The sequence below is a fragment of the Canis lupus genome, chromosome 7 (genome assembly GCF_048164855.1).
Source record: "Canis lupus baileyi chromosome 7, mCanLup2.hap1, whole genome shotgun sequence".
Lineage (NCBI taxonomy): Eukaryota > Metazoa > Chordata > Mammalia > Carnivora > Canidae > Canis > Canis lupus.
The window spans coordinates 67695721-67713464 of record NC_132844.1 but is presented as its reverse complement, the minus strand read 5'-3'; the positions used below and the strand labels follow the sequence as shown (position 1 = coordinate 67713464).

Here is a 17744-nt window from a genome sequence, read left to right as displayed (position 1 = left end):
TTAGGTGTAGTAGGAAGGAGTCAGGTTAAAGCCAAGAAGGAACTTTTCTTCTTTGGAAATCCTTAAAGAACAGGGGAGCACTGCATTTGCTTAGGAAATGAGGGTTGCAGAATCAAGTCCATGGACTGGAGAAGCCAGGAGCTCTGGGTCCTCCCCAGAACTTTGTTCTGAAGGGTCTCTCCTCAGATCCACTAGGGTAGCCTTGGAAACTAAAGCAGTCCCATCCAGCAGCCATTTCCTGCCTGAAGTTCATGGGGCATGACAGGTGGTTCCATGGCAGCAGGGAGGCCTCCAGGGGCCTCTGTCACCCCTCAGCACAGAGTCCATGTAGTCACCCACCTTGGAGCTTGGTAAAGTGCTACGAATGACCCTTGAGGAGGGCTGAGGACAGAAAACAGGAAGGGAAGAGAACAGCCACCTGGGAGTGTTGCCTACAGTCTGGTGTATGATGGGTGCAGGCTCTGAGCAGACAGGCCTGGCTGGCTGCAGCAGCCTTGGGAATGTTATTTCTCTCCCTGTTTCCTGAAAGCCCAAGTGTAGAGCAGGACCTAGAACTTTCCAATGGGAGCTCAAAGCCCTATTCTAGTACATGCTCAGTGCTGGCTCTGGGCCTGAGCCTGTCTTGGAGCTTATCCCCTCCCTTTTCTGTCCCAGGAGGTGAGGCCAGAGGGTAAGGGGACAAGTGGGGAAGGGTCTGGTCTCACTTGCCACATCTTATTGGTGGACATCAAATCCCCTAAAGTTGGACTCTCATGTTTCTGGGATGGTGGCATTTTCTGTCTCCACGGGAGGCCTCAAGTCTCATCTTTTTTTTTTTTTTTTTTTTTTTTTTATGATAGTCAGAGAGAGAGAGAGAGGCAGAGACATAGGCAGAGGGAGAAGCAGGCTCCATGCACCGGGAGCCCGACGTGGGACTCGATCCCAGGTCTCCAGGATCGTGCCCTGGGCCAAAGGCAGGCGCTAAACCACTGTGCCACCCAGGGATCCCAAGCCTCATCTTATCTTATAGGAATGGGGTGGGGCAGGGTGCTGGGACTGGACCATGCTACTCCGATATAGGCCCCATCATGTAAAGGTACAAACCTACCCAATTTTATTCCTGGAGTTCTAGAGTGGTAATTCTGGATCCCCTCAGATCGCAAGTGCACAGACTGACCTAGGCCAAGGCAGTCCATCCCTTTCTTCTCCAGTGTCACACTGCTTAAATGGGCCTGGAGCCCCTGTAACCAGATCCTCTGTCACTGTTGTGCACTCAAGTCCTCAAAGAATGACAGATGTGATGATTTGAGCACCTACTAAGTGCAGGACTCTCCCAAATGTTGGAGATGCAGGGAAAGAGAGCTGCCTTCAAGAGTTTCTAGACAGACCAGTAGATACTACCCACTACAGGGGAACTACAGTTTCTGGAAGATGATGGGTTTGCCTGTGGACTGCAACACTTTATAAAGTGCTCCCCTTGATGGAAGGGAGCCCTGCCTGTAGAAACATCTCGAGATCCAGCAGTGAATCCATGGTGAAGAAATAAAAGATAGGAGGCCAGAGAGTGAGAGACCAGCCTTGCTGGTACCTAATGGGCTCATCCCAAATGTCCCTCCCAGAAACTTCCAAAGGAACCAGCCCAGAAGTTGGGCCTCTGCTGCCCCCTAATGGAGGAAAGCAGCCTCCAGAGCAGCCTGCTGGGGCCCAACCAACCTGATCCCCTAAAGAAGAGGGGATGTGGTGGACCTTCCTGCCTTCAGACTTTTTACTCCCCTACAGTCTTGAGATTGATTTCCTACAGCCTCTGAAGCTGATCCCTCCCTCCTCCCAAGCACTCCTGGCAGCTCCATTTTCCTATACCCACTCTCTGTCCTGTTTCCCCAGTTTCCTTTGTTGCCCAGGGTTCTGATTCTGGCACCCTGGTTCCTGGCCCTGCTAGAGTTCTGGTTCCAGAAGGCCCTCACCAGGTGCCTTGGGCCTAGCTCCCACCCGGGTGCGAGGCCGCACTGAAGACATGGGCATGAGCATCCCCCGGTGCCTGGGGCATCTGGACATCCGCAAGGGTGTCGTGGGCTTGGCCACAGGTGCTGGGTTCGTCTATCTGCTCTACAAGGCCATCAGGGCGGGCATAAAATGCCAGCCGCCGCTCTGCACTGCTTCACCCATCTGCATCGCCCGTGAGTGTACGGGCCCTGGGGAGAGGGCTCTGCCCCAGGAGGCACCGGCTCTCGAGGCTTCCAGTGTGGGAGGGCCCAAAGGTGACTCCTCCAGGTTCCTCTCTCCCCCTTCCTTCCTCTTCACCATCTTCCTCAAACCCGTCCTCGAGATGCTAGCTCAGAGGCCCCAGGTAGTAGATGGTACTCAAGTGACTCCTCAGGGTTCACCTGGCGGGTCTCCAAATTCTACCTTCACTCCAGCTGCCAGGATGCTACTGCTTGGAAACTTGGCGTTAGCAATTCTACCTAAGGGAAAATTGGGCTACCTGGATGCACAGAGCCTCCTCTAGTCCACACAACTTTGTGCAAAGTAGAAAAAGGCACCCTTCTGCAAGGCTCTTGATTGCCATCTGTTGGGATATCCCTGCCATGTACTGATTATGACAAGATGCCACATAGGACTGCTGTAGGCCAGAACATTGTTATAGTAAATATACAAAACCAGGACATGTATGATCTGAATGATACATCATTAGATGTAGTACCCTCGTGCAGTACACGCAGCTCAGCTGTATCTGGTGGTCCTGCATAGAGCAAGAAGGCCTCTTCAGAAAAGGCAAGGCAGCCTTGTCCCCAGGTCCCTCTCCCCCTCTTCCCAACCCCATTCTTTGATCACATCTGAGTCCACAGCCTGAACTGGGCTGGGGTGGCTGTCTAGGCCTGGCAGTCGAACGAGAGCGGCACGGGCGAGACTCAGGTGAGCTCCGGAGGCTCCTCAACTCTTTGGAGTGCAAACAGGATGAGTACGCCAAGAGCATGATCCTGCACAGTATCACCCGCTGTGTGTACTTGCTGGAGGCTGAGGTGAGGGAAAGAAAGCAGGAGGTCCCTCCCAGCCAGCCTGGCCCCTGGGGGCTACAGCTGATCCCCACCCCACCCCCCTTGGTTGGCCAGACTTGTGCCCTGGGACCTGTCTTTCTGGCTGATGGCGGGAGGGGTTTGCTGAGGGGCCTTGGTGACATGTGGGGCAGGCAGGGAGCCCAGGACACCTGCTTCTCCCCGCCTCTTCTGTCTCTCCTGGCACACTCTAGGCCTCTGCTTGTACTAATGATGATATCAGGTTGGTGGGCTCCATGCTGGATGACAACGACAACAGTGTCAAAATCCAAGCTCTGAACACACTTAAAGCTTTCTCTGGCATCAGAAAATTCAGGCTTAAAATCCAGGTGAGTCAGAGGCAAGTGGTGGGATGGAGAACACAGAATATCTGTAGTCCATGGGCTCTTTAATGAGCATTGGATAATTGGTCATGTTCCAGAAGTTGTTTGGGTCTGAGTTTGTAATCCAGAAATATGCTTTTCCTTGTAATTAAGTAAGACCCTCCTCAAGGGCCATGAATCTTTGAATCTCATGCTGAAACTGAGCAGGGATGCTTGGAGCCCCAAACAGCAGAAAGCACCGAGATTCTTTCTGGTACCAGCTAATTCAACACCAATGGGGTGTGCTACAGTTCGACTTAATTCTGACGCTGTCTACCTGGGGTTAGTGCAGACCCCACAGGTAAAGGGCTCAGTCCCACAAGATTGCCCTCCCCCCCCCCCACTTCACAAGCCAGTACATTTCACATGCCAGTACTTCCTCCTCTGGTTTCATAATTCACTAGAATGACTTCCAGAACTCAGGGAGACACTTTACTTACATTTACCAGTTTATTATAAAAGATGCAATTGAGCAGTCAAATGGAAGAGACCTATATGGCAAAGTATGGGGGGGGGGGGAGTGTGCAGAGCTTCTGTGTCTTCTCTAGGCATGCCACCCTGTTAGCATCTTAACCTGTTCACCAGCCTTGGAAGTTCTCTGAGCCCTGTTCTTTAGGGGTACTTATGGAGGTTTCTTTATGTAGGAGTGATTGATCAATCATTGGTCATTGGTGAGTGAACTCAATCTCTAACCCCTCCCTTCCTTCTCCAACCTCCTAATTGTAGCTTGGCCTTTCAGGCCACTAGCTCCCCTCCCCATCCAGAAGCTGTCTACCACCCACCTTGAGTCACCTAATCAGCATAAGCTCTGGGATAGCTGAGAGGAGCTTGTTACGAATAACAAAAGGCCCTTCTATCCAGCAATTGCAAGGATTTTTTTTTTTTTTAAGATTTTATTTATTTTAGAGAGAGCGTGCACATGGGGAGGGGCAGAAGGAGAAGAGGCAGAGAATCTCAAGCAGGCTCTGTGCTGAGCATGGAGCCCAACACAGGGCTCCAACACAGGACTCCATCTCATTCGAGCTGAAAAGAGCTGAAACCAAGAGTCGGATGCCCAACTGACTGCCACCCAGGCGCCCAGCAAATGCAAAGATTTTAGATTTTAGGAGCTCTGTGCCTAGAACCAGGGACAAAGATCAGATATATTATACTACCCCACCCTGTGCTGTGTTGGTCTGATGCTGGTGGCTGGGCCCCTGATGCCTTCACTACTACCATGTAGAGAAAATATAAGCCACAAACTGTTCCCCCGCTTATCTGTTTCCACACCCATCTTTCCTGGCTGATGCTGTAAAAAAATGGTTTTTTTCCTGTCTATGGTCAACATCAGTCTCAGTCCTGGATCCCATTCCCTTCTGTAATGGCCTCTCCTTAATTAGTTTCTTCGTCTCATATGACCTTCCCCTACTCCTTTCTTTTTTTTTTTTTTTAATTTTTATTTATTTATGATAGTCACAGAGAGAGAGAGAGAGAGGCAGAGACACAGGCAGAGGGAGAAGCAGGCTCCATGCACCGGGAGCCCGATGTGGGACTTGATCCCGGGTCTCCAGGATCGCGCCCCGGGCCAAAGGCAGGCGCCAAACCGCTGCGCCACCCAGGGATCCCCCCCTACTCCTTTCCAGTAGTATTCAACATGCTGTAATCCTTCCAATCTTAAAAAAACAACTCCTCTTCCTTGACTTCCAAATTTCTCTCTAGCAAATGGTTTCTTCTGAATCAAAACATAAGTAAAATATTGAAAACTTACAAACATTTTATATGTGTGCAATAGAAAGAACTATAAAGCAAAACACACGGCTGAGAGATAGAATACGACCAATAGGTAAGATGCTCCAGATGCCCCTCCCCAATCTGATCTCTTCCCCAAACAGATGCAATTATTTCCTGCATTTTGTGCGTCAATTCCTTGATTTTTTTGTATGGTTTGCTATATATGCAGGTATCAAATTCTAGCAAGGCAAGGCAGATAATAAATGAATAGACAAAATGTAGTTTGGAATGTTTTTAAGCTTCATGTATCTGGAAGTATGTAGTTTGTATGCTGTGGTTTGCCTTTTCCCCACAACATCGAAAGATTCACCTTTATTTGTGTGGATAGCTTGGTTTCCTTGTTTTCCACTGCTGTATAGTGTTCTCGTTCATGAATATCCTGCAATTTTATTTATCCATTTGCCCATCGGTAGGTATTAAAATTGTTTCCACGTTGTGCCATGAGTGTTTTTGTATAAATCGCCCTTGAGAATATAGGTAGCTTTCTCTAGGACCTATATACAGGAGTGGAATGACTAGGTGAAAAGGTATGCCCAACTTTTCAAAAAGGGTTGTATCAATTTACACCCTCTACCTTGAGTGTTCCCATTGCATTGTAGTTCCTCCCCAAAACTTGGTATTTTCATTTAAATTTTTTGTATCAAACTTTTTTGGAGAGGGGCACCTGGCTGCCTCAGTCAGTAGAGCATGTGCTCTTGATCTCAGAGTCATGAGTTCAAGCCCCATGTTGAGCATGAAGCCTACTTAAAAAGAAAGAAAGAAAAAAAAAAAAAACACCTCTTTTTGGAAAAAAGAGAAAAAAAGGTCTCTAGGTCTTCGCTTGCTCGCCACCTTTATTTGGCCCTCTGAGTTTTCCTAAGTCTGTAATTCTCAAGCATATCAGAATTGCTTGCAGAGCTGGTTAATTATGAAGATTTCAGGACCCCATACCTAGAGAGTCTAGTTTAGGAGGGAAGCTATGTTTTTCACAAGCCTACCCAGAAATTCTGATGCAGCTGGCTTGGGTAACACTTTGCCCGGGGTATTGTGGGGACCTGATCCCTGTTCTCTCTGGGTAAAAGCAGCCACTCCCTAGCCTCAGTTTTCATCTAGATGTGCTTTCCTGCATCTCTGTCCATAGCCTGGGAATTCCCCCAAACCCCTAGACCCAGCCAGCTGCTCCACTGAGACATCCTAGTGGCTCCCTAACCCAGCCTGTCCAAAATGGGCCTTGCCCTCATTCCCTAAGTAAGACCATTTTGTCCAGAGGGATCTGATCCCATCAACCCTCTGCTTGGTATTCCTCAAGACTCATCATGAAGAGCATGATCCTCCACCTCCTTGCCCCAGTCCTAGCCATTCACAGTGTATGTTTCATGCTCTCCTACTCGCTCGCTGGCCCTTGCACCTGCTGTTCCTTCTGCCTTAAACACTACCCCAGAGTAACTCTTACCTGTCCTTCAGGTCTTAGTGGACAACAAAGGGTTGGGGCAGGGAGAAACTGGTACTAATGGGAATGCTGTGATCCTCATTCCAGGATTCTTGCCATCCTCTTACATGGTTCACAGAAGTGTAGCATGTGGAGTTATCTGTCTTTGGTAATATCTCTCAGTCCAGGGACGCCTGGATGGCTCAGGGATTGCGCCTCTGCCTTAGGCTCAGGGTGTGATCCCAGGATCGAGTCCTACATCGGGCTCCCTGTGAGGAGCCTGGTTCTTCGTCTGTGTCTCTGTGCCTCTCTGTGTGTCTCTCATGAATAAATAAATAAAATCTTAAAAAAAATATCTCAGTCTAAGCATCTTGCATCTCAGAAGCCAAGATCCTTTTGTTCATTCAACAGATGTATATTGAGCGCTAACTTTGTGTTTAGGCGTTGGACATGCAGCAGTGAGCAGAGCAGGAAAGATCGTCGTCCCAGTGAGACATATTCTAGAAGGGCAAGGCAAGCAATATATAAATTAGTGAAATATATAGTATGTTTCATGTAACAAGTGCGGCAGAAGAAGGGTTATAAAGAAGCTAGTAAGGGGGTGATGGTACAGTTTCAAAGAAAATCTTCGGGACTTAGAGCTTGATGAACAGTTCTTAGAAATAACACCAAAAGTGTGATCTATAAGAGGAAGAAATGGATACATTGGACTTCATCAAAACTAAAAACATTTGCCCTGTGGGGTACTCTGTTACGAGGATGAAAAGACAAGCTGCAGACAGGAAGGAAATACTTGCAAAGCACATAGCTGACAAAGGATCATATGTAGATGATCATATGTAGATCATATAGAACTCTCAAAACTCAGTCTTTTAAAAATTCCAATTAGAAAATGGGCAAAAGACTTGGAGATATTGCACTGAAGAAGATCTAGGAGTTGCAAATAAGCCCATGAAAATATGTTTAACATCAGTAGGCACTAGGGAAATGCAAATTAACACCACAATGAGATATCACTATACACCTATTAGGTAGTCCAAACTCAAAATCTGTGACAACACCAAATACTGGTGAAAATAGAGAGGAATGGGCTTTCTCATATGTTGCTGGTGGGAATATACAATGGTACAGCACCCACTCTGGAAAATAGTTTGGCAATTTCTTTAAAAAACAAACCATCAGGGCACCTAGGTGGCTCAGTTGGTTGAAAGTCCAACTCTTAATCTCAACTCTGGCCTTGATCTCAAGGTCATGAGTTCAAGCCCTGCGTTGCGCTCCACGCTGGGTACAGAGACTACTGAAAAACAAACAAAAAATAAGTGATACATTTACTCAGTAGTTGCACTCCTATGCATTTATCCTAGAGAAATGAAAATTAATATCTGCACAAAAACCTATACACAATTATTTGTATGCACCTCGTTTGCCGTAGAACTGGAAACAACCCAAATGCCTCTCAACAGGTAAATGGTTATAAACTGTGGTAATCTGTACCATGGAACACTCCTCAGAAATAAAGGGGAGTAATCTATTGATACAACAGCTTGGATCTCAAGGGCATTATACTAAGTGAAAAATCAATCTCAGAAGGTCACAAAGTATGATTCAATGTATGCAACATTCTCAAAGTGACAAAATTATAGAGATGGAAAACAGTTGCATGGTTATCAATGGTTAGGGCTGGTTTGGGTGGGGAGAGGTAAATATGACTATAATGGAGTCCCACAAGGGAGATGGGAAAACTATGATGGAATAATCTGTCAATAGCAGTGGTGGTTACATGAAACTACATATGTAATAAAATGAGGAATCCGAATTTGTACCAATCCTGATTTCCTAGGTTTGATATTGTTTATAATTACATAAGGTGTAACCATTGAGGGAAACTGGGTGAAGAGCACACAGGATGTCTCTGGGCTACTTTTGGCAACTTCCTGAGAGTTATCATCTTCAAAAATAAAAAGTGTTGCATGTGACAGTGCTGTGGAGAAGAATGAAATAAAGATGGAGGGTAAGGAAGGCTAGGGTGGGAATGGTTGCAGTCTTAAAGAAGTGAGTGGTTAGGGAAGGCCTCACTGAGAAGGTGACATTAAAGAAAAGTCTTGGAGGTGTAAGAGAGTGAGCTATGACTATCTGGAGGGAGAGCATTCTAAGTAGAGAAAACAACTTGCGCAAAAACAAGATAAGTGTGTACTTGGCATGCTCAAAGAATGGCTAAGAGTCCATTATGGCAACCATGGGAGCAAAGAGGAGAAGAGGAGATGAGGTCAAAGAAATTGTGGAGGGAGCGAGGCAGAATATATTGGACCTTGTAAGCCACTGTAAGGGCTTTATCTCTTATGCTGAATGAACTAGGGACCTGAGCAGAAGAGTGACATGTCTAATATGTCTGTTGTCCTAAAAGTAGGTTTAGGGGGAGAGGATGGAAGCAGGGAGACAGGAAGCTATTGCAGAAATCCAAGTGAGAAATGTTGGTGGCTTGGAACACGTTGGTAGAAGCAGCTTGACTGTTGATAGATTTTGAAGGTAGAGCTAACAATTTTCTGAAGGATTCAAAAAGCAATGTGAGGAAAAACAAAGTAGTTAAAGAGGACCACAGATTTTTGACCTGAGTAACTGGAAGGGAGGTGCAACCCAAAGCAGAGACAGAGAAGTTGGTGGAAAAAAACAGTTTGGGTGCTGAGTATGTGTTAACTCTGAGAGGTCTATTAAGCATTCTGAGAAGGGGCACCTGGCTGGCTTAGTCGGTGGAGTGTGTGTCTTGATCTCGGAGTTGTGAGTTTGAGTCCCACGTTGGGTGTAGAGATGACATAAAAATAAAATCTTGGGGGAAAAAAAGCGTTCTGGGGAAGGAGTGGAATTGGCACCTGAATATATGAATCTGGTGTTCAGGGTGAGGTCTGGGCTGGAGTCGGGAAGTTGAAAGGCATTAGCATCAACAGTATTTTTAAAACTGTGAGTCTGGATGATATCACTGAGGGAGTGATCAAGATAGAGAAGAAAAGATTGGGCAGAAGAACCAGGAAAGAAGTCTGTGGGAGAGAAGCCCAGGGCAGAAAGGGGATAGGCATGGCCAACTAGGTCAAGTCACGTTGAGAGTGTAAGTTAGAGGGAATTGTCTACAGGGCTTGGGCGCAAGCAGGGAAGAGTGGGGCATAGTGTTGGGGAATCACTACATAAAAGCAGTTCCTTTTCCCCTCATCTGCTCCACCCCCAGGAACACTCCATCAAGGTACTGGAACTGATCTCCACCATCTGGGATTCGGAGCTGCACATTGCAGGCCTCAGACTTCTCAACAGCCTCTCACTGCCCGACTATGTACATCCACAGCTGCGACGGGTGATGCCTGCCTTGATGGAGATCCTGCAGTCAGACTATATCCTGGCACAGGTGCCTGAGGACCATGGCCCATGCCCTGCCCTCCTTGACCAGCCCTGGCACAGCACCTAGAGGGAGGGAGAGGGAGAGAGATTTGTGCTTTCCCTGCTGAGGCCCACATTCACCTGCCTTCTCATGCTTTACTCTTTCTTTTATTCAGGTGCAAGCTATACGATTGCTGAGCTACTTGGCACAGAAAAACGACCTTCTCTATGATATTCTCAACTGCCAGGTGAGAAAGGAACTGAAGAAGTGTTAATAGATACCAACTCAGGTATTGGGGAAGGAAGAATCATGGATTTCCCTAGACATACTTAGCCTTAACAAGATCATTTTATTTCTCTTCCTGCTTTTGTACTGTGTATATTAAAAACTATCTCCTCTTCCATTCTCTGAATAGAATGAGAATTTGTTTTATTGAGAGAGAGATTCTCCTTTAAGGGGCTTTCTGAACATTGAGAGCCAGGTATCCAGTGACAAAACAAAAGGAAATATAGGTGTTTTCATATTAGAGAAAAAGTACTTATAACAAAAACCAATATTAGGAATAAAGAGGGTCACTACATAACAGTGGTTCAGAGGCCAAAGGAACTCTAAACTTACGTGAACCTAATAACATAACCTCATATTTATATGGCAAAACTTGATAGAATTACAAGGAATTTTTTTTCTCTTTTTTCAGTTTTAGTGAGGTATAATAGACTAAATTGTAAAATATTTAAAGTGTATATAGTGATGATTTGATATACACATATACATTGTGAAAGGATTCTCACCATCTAGTTGATTAACACATCCACCACTTCACATATTTATCTTTTTGTATGTGTGAGAACATTTAAGTTCTACTCTTTCAGCAAATTTCAATCATATAGTACAGTGTTATTAACTATAATCACCATGTTTTACATTACATTTATAGGCTTTTTTTTTTTTAAGAGAGAGAACACACACATGGCAAGGGAAGGGGCAAAGGGAGAAGGAGAGAGAATCTCTCTAGCATGGTGCCCAACACAGGGCTCAATCTCACAACCCTAAAATCATGACCTGAGCTGAAATCAAGAGTCAGATGCTCAACTGACTGAGCCACCCAGGTACCCCCAGATCTTATTCATCTTATAGCTGAAAGTTTATATACCTTTGTACCAATGTCTCCCTATTTCTTCTACACCACCAGCTCCTAACAACCACTTTTCTACTCTGTTTTTGAGTATGACTTTTTTTCTTTAGATTCCACCAATAAGTGATACCATGCAGTATTTGTTTTTCTCTGTCTACTTATCTGACTTAGCATAATGTCCTCAAACTTCATTCATGTTGTCACAAACAGCAGGATTTCCTTCTTTCTCATGGCTGAATAATTGTAAGGAAAAATTGACACATCTACCATCACAATGGAAGATTTAGGAGGTTTGTTTTTTCAGCAATTAATAGATAAAAATCTAAAACCAGTAAGGGTGAATTTGCTGTGAATACCATAAATAAGCTTGAGCTATTAGACACACCTAGAACATTTTACAATTAATAAGTGTATATTCCTCTCAAGCACACACAATATTTATAAAAATTAGCCACATGCAAAGCTTTAAAGTTTGACTCAACAGATTTCTCAGAATCAATATTATGATCATATCTCTCATGTTTTATGACCATTGTGCAATTATGTTAGTGATAATGAAAGGAAAACTAAAAAATTCCTATACAGTTGAATCTGAAACTTAGGTATACTGGAGAATTGAGGCAATAGGAAAATTGAAGAACTTCAGAACTTGTCTTGGATTTCTTTGCCATTGTCTCTCTACGCCCGTTATAGGTGCATTCCAACTTCCTGAACCTGTTTCAGACCACACAGCCAGGGAGTCTGCTGTTCGAGGTACTGGTGTTTGCTGAGCGGCTAAGTGAGGGCCGGAATTCACCCCACTACCGTGCTGTGAAGTGGCATTACAATGAACAATCTCTGCATGAAGCTCTTTTTGGGGATGAGTCACGACTGGCAGACCGGCTGCTTGCCCTGGTCATCCACCCTGAGGAGGAGGTTCAGATCCAGGCCTGCAAGGTCATAGTCAGCCTGCAGTGCTCCCAGGATGTGGGAGTCCGGCCCTCCTCCTGCCGGCCCAGTCATTCCTACTTCAATAGCGGGGAATAAAGTTAAGGAGAGCCAATAAATGACTATGGGAGAAAAGCTTGAAGGGCACTTTCTATCTGAGGCCATCCAGGGACTGGGTGTGGTTTTATCCAGCACGATCCCTTCTCTGGGTGTGAGGGAACTGGTGCATCTCTGAAACATGTCCCCACTGCCCTGTTTAGGGGACAGATTCCCTTTTTCTCTTGCTGCTTTTCAAATTTGAGTGTGGAGCCAATGCTGTAGGGGAGTTTCAGAGAGAAGGCATGTTTAGGGACTGAGGCCAAAGGTAATCAACAGGAGATAGTATTGCATGGATTCCTAGGGTGGGCTAGGCTGTGCTGCAGTAACAAACAACCTCCAAATCTTAGTGGCTTAAAAAAATGACAGGGTTGTTTCTTTGTCATCCTACATGCCCCTAGCAGGTCAGCTGGGGGGGGGAGGGATGTAGGGGCAGCTGTCTTTTCCAAATCATCTTCTCTCAGTGACCAAGGCTGAGAGTGGCTCTTACTGTGTATCTATAACTCCTGGAGAAGGAAAGGAGAATGTGACAGTGATCACTGGCTCTTTTTTTTTTTTTTAAGATTTTATTTATTTATTCACGAGAGACACAGAGAGAAGGCAGAGACATAGGCAGAGGGAGAAACAGGATCCTCGCAGGGAGCCCAATGCAGGACTGGATCCTGGAACTCTGGGATCATACCCTGAGCAGATGCCCAACTGCTGAGCCACCCAGGCGTCCCTGATCACTGGTCCTTAAAAGTCACACCAGCAATGATGCTCACCACTTCTGTTCACATTGTGTTAGCCAAAGGGGGTATGGAAGATCAGTCTTACCATGTGTAAGGAAGAACTGGAAATATTTGGTGACAGCATTAATGACAGAGACTGCAGGCGTATTGGAAGAGTGAGACCTCTGGAATCAGAATCTCAGGTTCAAACCCCAGCTCTGTCACTTACTAGCTCTGTGACCTTGGCCAAACCATTTACCCTATTTGAGCCTTAGTCTTCCCCTCACCTATAAAATGAAAATAATAATAGTAACTTATCTCATGAGGCTGTTGGGAAGATTATGTGGGGATTATATGAATTAATATAAGGCACAATGTTCTGCATGCAGAGGGTATGCATCAAAGATCAAGATTGAAAGAGTGAAAGCTTAGCATTGGAAAGGTCCTTAGAGAGCAATGAATCTAGTCTCTTTGGATTACAGGCACTGAGGAGTCCCAGAACCCTCTATGAAGCACCCGGAAATGCCACTGGAACTTAGCTTTAGAAACCAGATTGTGTGGGTAATACAAACCATAACCATGAATTCTCCAGAAACAAGGAGACTGTCAAACCAAATATGGTCACCTATTTTCAGATTTCCCCATTCATTGCATTTCCCACTTGTTCATTCATTGTGTTATTTGTGAGCCCTTGCTGGAAAACAAACAGTAGTGATTGCAAATGGTTTAAGAAAATGTTATGGGAGAAAACCCTAAAATTGGAGCTGTTCCATCTGCTACTACCTGATTGAGGAGGAAGAACATGTTGGCCCAGCTATGGAACCCCATTGTTCTTCAGTGGCAGGATTTAAAAACCACAGTCCAGTCCAAGGCCAACCCTGGCATTTTGCTGAAGGAGAAAACACCCAAAGAGGGAAAGTGACTTGCTCAAGGTTACAAGACTGATTTGGGGCAAAAACAGGGTTAGAATCTCCTAGTCTTGGGCTTTTTGTTTTCATAGTCTTTGGCCTGAACCCCATGGGGGTTGACCATGGATTCTAAGCCAGAATCGGTGGCAGTTGAGAGAGACAGCACCTCTGGCTGTCCTTTTAGGCCTGAAGTACTTGAGGAAATTTGTCCCCACTGAATTCCTGACTCAGGATGTCATCATTTGGGTCAGAGGTGAGGTGGGGGGAGGGTTGTTAATAAGGATGGGCTGATCAGAAAGCCATCCTTATCACCATCACCCAAAGTTTGACTTGTCTCCTCTGAGTGGACACCACTACCAGATCTGAATCATCAGCCCTTATCTCTCTCCTGAGTTCAGGCCTGAGAGTGCTCCTTCCTGTTTCTTAGATATACCGCAGTCACTCCAGTGGAACCTATCAAAAGCCAACATCACCTATCCACTTCTCAACCAGCTCCTCGAGTTCCCATGTCACCACCTAAGTATTGGGCATCACCTTCAACTTCACTACAGCCAACCAGCCATTCCAAACATCCCACATCTACCCAAGTTCTTCACTTACCACTACTGCTACCCTATTCCCTGCTTCAGGACTTTTGGGGTATCACTTTCTACTTCTGTCTTCATTTTCTCTAGGCCTACACACTCCAGGCTAATCTCAGAGCCAGGAGTTGATCATCCTCGAGAACATTCAGGGTTTCCCTACTGTCATGGTCAACTTTTTTCTCAGCCCCAAAGCTAAGTCTCATGATCTGACAAGTATAATTGTACTTAAAGCGAAAGTAGGTTGAGTTTTATCCTCAAAGTCATGGTCACTCACCCCCCCCCACCTTTTTTTTTTTTTTTTTTTTTTTTTTACATTATAGCACCAAATAAATTAGCTTTATATTTAAGACCCTTTGTGATCTTGCCAGGAGCAAGATCATATTGCTTGTCACTAGCCTATCAGGTCAGATCTCTTCTCCAGCCAAACTGAAGTGAATAGTGGTTACTGCTGACCTAATCCTGTCACATGTGGTCTTGCCTCTAAGCTTTTGATACAGTGTTCCCTCTGCCTATAATGCCCTTCTCTTGTTTTTACTGGTCTGTGTCCTGTAGTGTCATCAGAGTTGAATTATGTCCTACTGCAGCCTAGAGATTTCTTCAACCAGCCTTTGCTCCTTCCTATAGCACTTCATATCTGAACCTTTCATTTGGCATTTGGCAAATTAAATCTTTGATCTTATAAATTTTGTTCTTTTAGCAGTAGGTCATACCTTACTCCTTATAAAGCCTTGAAGGGAGAACCTGCTCTGCATAGGCACAAGATAACAATTGGCTGATGGTAAAGAAAGGGGAGTTGGCAGCGGACAATGAGATGGGGAGTGTTGTATGGGTTACGTGTTGCTGTGTAACAATCTATGACCAAACTTAGTGTATCAGCCTGGGTCCAATCAAGAGAGAGAAATCGTACAGTAATTTGAACAGGGAAATTTTAATATCCTAACTTATTACAACAGGGGATTAAAGTAACAAAAGGACCTTTTAGTAAGGAATAAAGAATACATGAATAGTAGATGTAGGAGCAGCCCCTACTTCTAGGGCTGTGGCTTAAGATAGAACACCCGAGGAAGAGACATCCCTAGCCCCCACTAAAGCTGAAATCCAGACCTTGTTGAAAACACATCCTATGGCTCACCAGATGGCAGAAAAGTCATTGTACTGTCATGAGAGTGGAACTTGCCAGAAATCTGCTCTCTAGGATGCCAGGGAAAGTTCTTCACATGGAGGTGCCTAACCAAAAGCTAGAAAACTGCCTGAGCAGGGGAAACCACTGCCCACTGGGTGCTCCTGGCCTCTAAGTACTGCAGAAGCCTGCTAGAGAAGGCTAGATGCTAGAGAACTCGTGATGCTGCAGGAGCCTCATGCTGGAGAAGCCAAGGTGCTGGATGCTAGAGAAGCTGCAAAACCTGCAGGAGGTGGAAGCACTCTGTTTACACTACTGCCCAAGGTGGGCAGTGCCAGGAGAAGCTGCTAGCTGCTTGTGCTGCTGGTCATTCCAGGCACTGGGCACTGGGGAAGATGCTTGCACTGCAGGAGCTTGCCAACTGAACATACTAGAACCAGGAAGCAAAACCTTTCCCTCCTTCAGTGTTTCTCCAGCTCTCTCCCTCTTAACAATTTAAAACACCAGTAAGCATTTATCTCTCACAGGAATTCAGAAGCCTATTAGTTGGGGGGTTCTGATTCGGTCAAACTATGGTTATGGTCAAACTTTTGGCCAAGGCTGCAGTTATCCAAAGGCCTGACTGGGGCTGAAGGATCCACTTTCAAGATGGCTCTTTTATTTGGCTGACAAGTTGGTGCTGGCTGTTGGCAAGAGGCCTCAGTTTCTCTAGTATGGGCATCTCCACAGGGATGCTTGAGAGCCCTCCTGACATAGCAGCTGGCTTCCTCTAGAGTGGGTCATCCAAGAGAAAGCAAGGCAAAAGCTGCAATAATTCTTCTGATTTAACTTCAGAAGTTGAACATTATCAGTCCACTACATCCTATTCATTAGAAATGATTCACTGATCCAGCCCACATGTAAGGAAGGAAGAATTAGGCTCCACCTTTCCTTACATTAAAAATTTTTTTAAAGATTTTATTTATTTATTCATGAGAGACGTGCAGAGGGAGACGTGCAGGACTCAATCCCAGGACCCCAGGGTCACGACTTGAGCCAAAGGCAGATGCTCAACCACTGAGCCATCCAGGTGCCCCCCCCCCCCGCCCAATTTTTAAAATATTATTTTCTTTATAGGTAGGCTCCATGGCTAATGTGAGCCCAATATGGGGCTTGATCTCACGACCCTGAGTTTAGGACATGAGCTGAGGGGCAGCCTGGGTGGCTCAGCAGTTTAGTTCCACCTTCAGCCCAGGGTGTGATCCTGGAGACCTGGAATCGAGTCCCATGTCAGTCTCCCTGCATGGAGCCTGCTTCTCCCTCTGCCTGTGTCTCTTCCCCCCATCTCTCTGTCTCTCATGAATAAATAAATAAAATCTTAAAAAAAAAAAAAAAAGACATGAGCTGAGATCAAGAGTCAGACACTTAGGGCAGCCCTGGTGGCACAGTGGTTTAGTGCCTCCTGCAGCCCAGGGTGTGATCTTAGAGACCCTGGATCGAGTCCCGTGTCAGGCTCTCTGCATGGAGCCTGCTTCTCCCTCTGCCTGTGTCTCTGCCTCTCATTCTCTCTCCGTGTCTCTATGAATAAATAAATAAAATCTTTAAAATAAAAAAAAAAAGAGTCAGACACTTAACTGACTGAGCCACCCAAGTGCTCCAGGCTCTACCTTTTGAAGGAAGAGTGACAAAGAATTTGTGAACATTTAGGAACCTCCACAGGTGGCATTGGTCAACAAGGACTAATGGAACACCTTCTGTGTGCTCAGCAGCTAGATGCATCTGTCTCTCCCTACAGAGGTTCTCTTTCAAGGAGAAGAGAAATTTCATAACTGATGGTTGCCATCATCTCTCTTCACTCAGGCTTCTTTCAGATAGTCAGCTTGTTTCCTTCTTTTGCCTTCAGGCAATTACATTTCCAAGGAAATTTCCATCTCTTCAGTTGATTCCAAGAAGTCTTCTTAGAAGAGAGGGGCTTCATTGGATCTCTGAAGAGGAGAGGAGGGGAGAGGAAAGAGAGGGAGGAACTCTCCAGGGTGGGAAACGTTTGGCACTTGCTACAGTTTCTCTGCTGATGAGTAAGAGATTTCAAAATGAATGAGCAAGAAGCAAACAAATAATAATAAAAAAAGAGAAATGTGGTTTCTTAAAATAGTTTATGTATTGTTGTTTGAGAAGCAGTGGCCTAGATACATACAATAGAGTAAGATGGGGGAAGGAAAGCAGAGAATTTAACCAAAAGGGATACCAATCAGTTTCTCTCAGATGGGACTATGGTAGAGGCTGGCTTGCTGGTAGGTGACTTTAGCCAGACCCCTAATTACAAGATGAGAACTTCAGCTGTCCCCGCAA

At 45.5% G+C, this 17744-nt stretch overlaps 1 protein-coding gene across 2 annotated transcripts; it reads left to right on the top strand.

Annotated features, from left to right (window-relative positions):
• Positions 1 to 808: 808 nt before the first annotated feature.
• ARMC12 (armadillo repeat containing 12) lies at positions 809 to 12133 on the top strand. 2 transcript variants are annotated; one of them, XM_072833306.1, is made up of 6 exons: positions 809 to 2156; positions 2854 to 2999; positions 3227 to 3361; positions 9790 to 9963; positions 10112 to 10183; positions 11765 to 12133. In XM_072833306.1, exons 1-6 carry the CDS (start codon positions 1994 to 1996, stop codon positions 12095 to 12097), a joined length of 1023 nt encoding a protein of 340 aa, XP_072689407.1. In that variant the 5' UTR covers positions 809 to 1993; the 3' UTR covers positions 12098 to 12133. The 2 variants fall into 2 exon arrangements, with proteins under 2 accessions (XP_072689407.1, XP_072689406.1); XM_072833305.1 differs by having other exon boundaries at positions 809 to 2237.
• The last annotated feature ends 5611 nt before the right edge of the window (positions 12134 to 17744 follow it).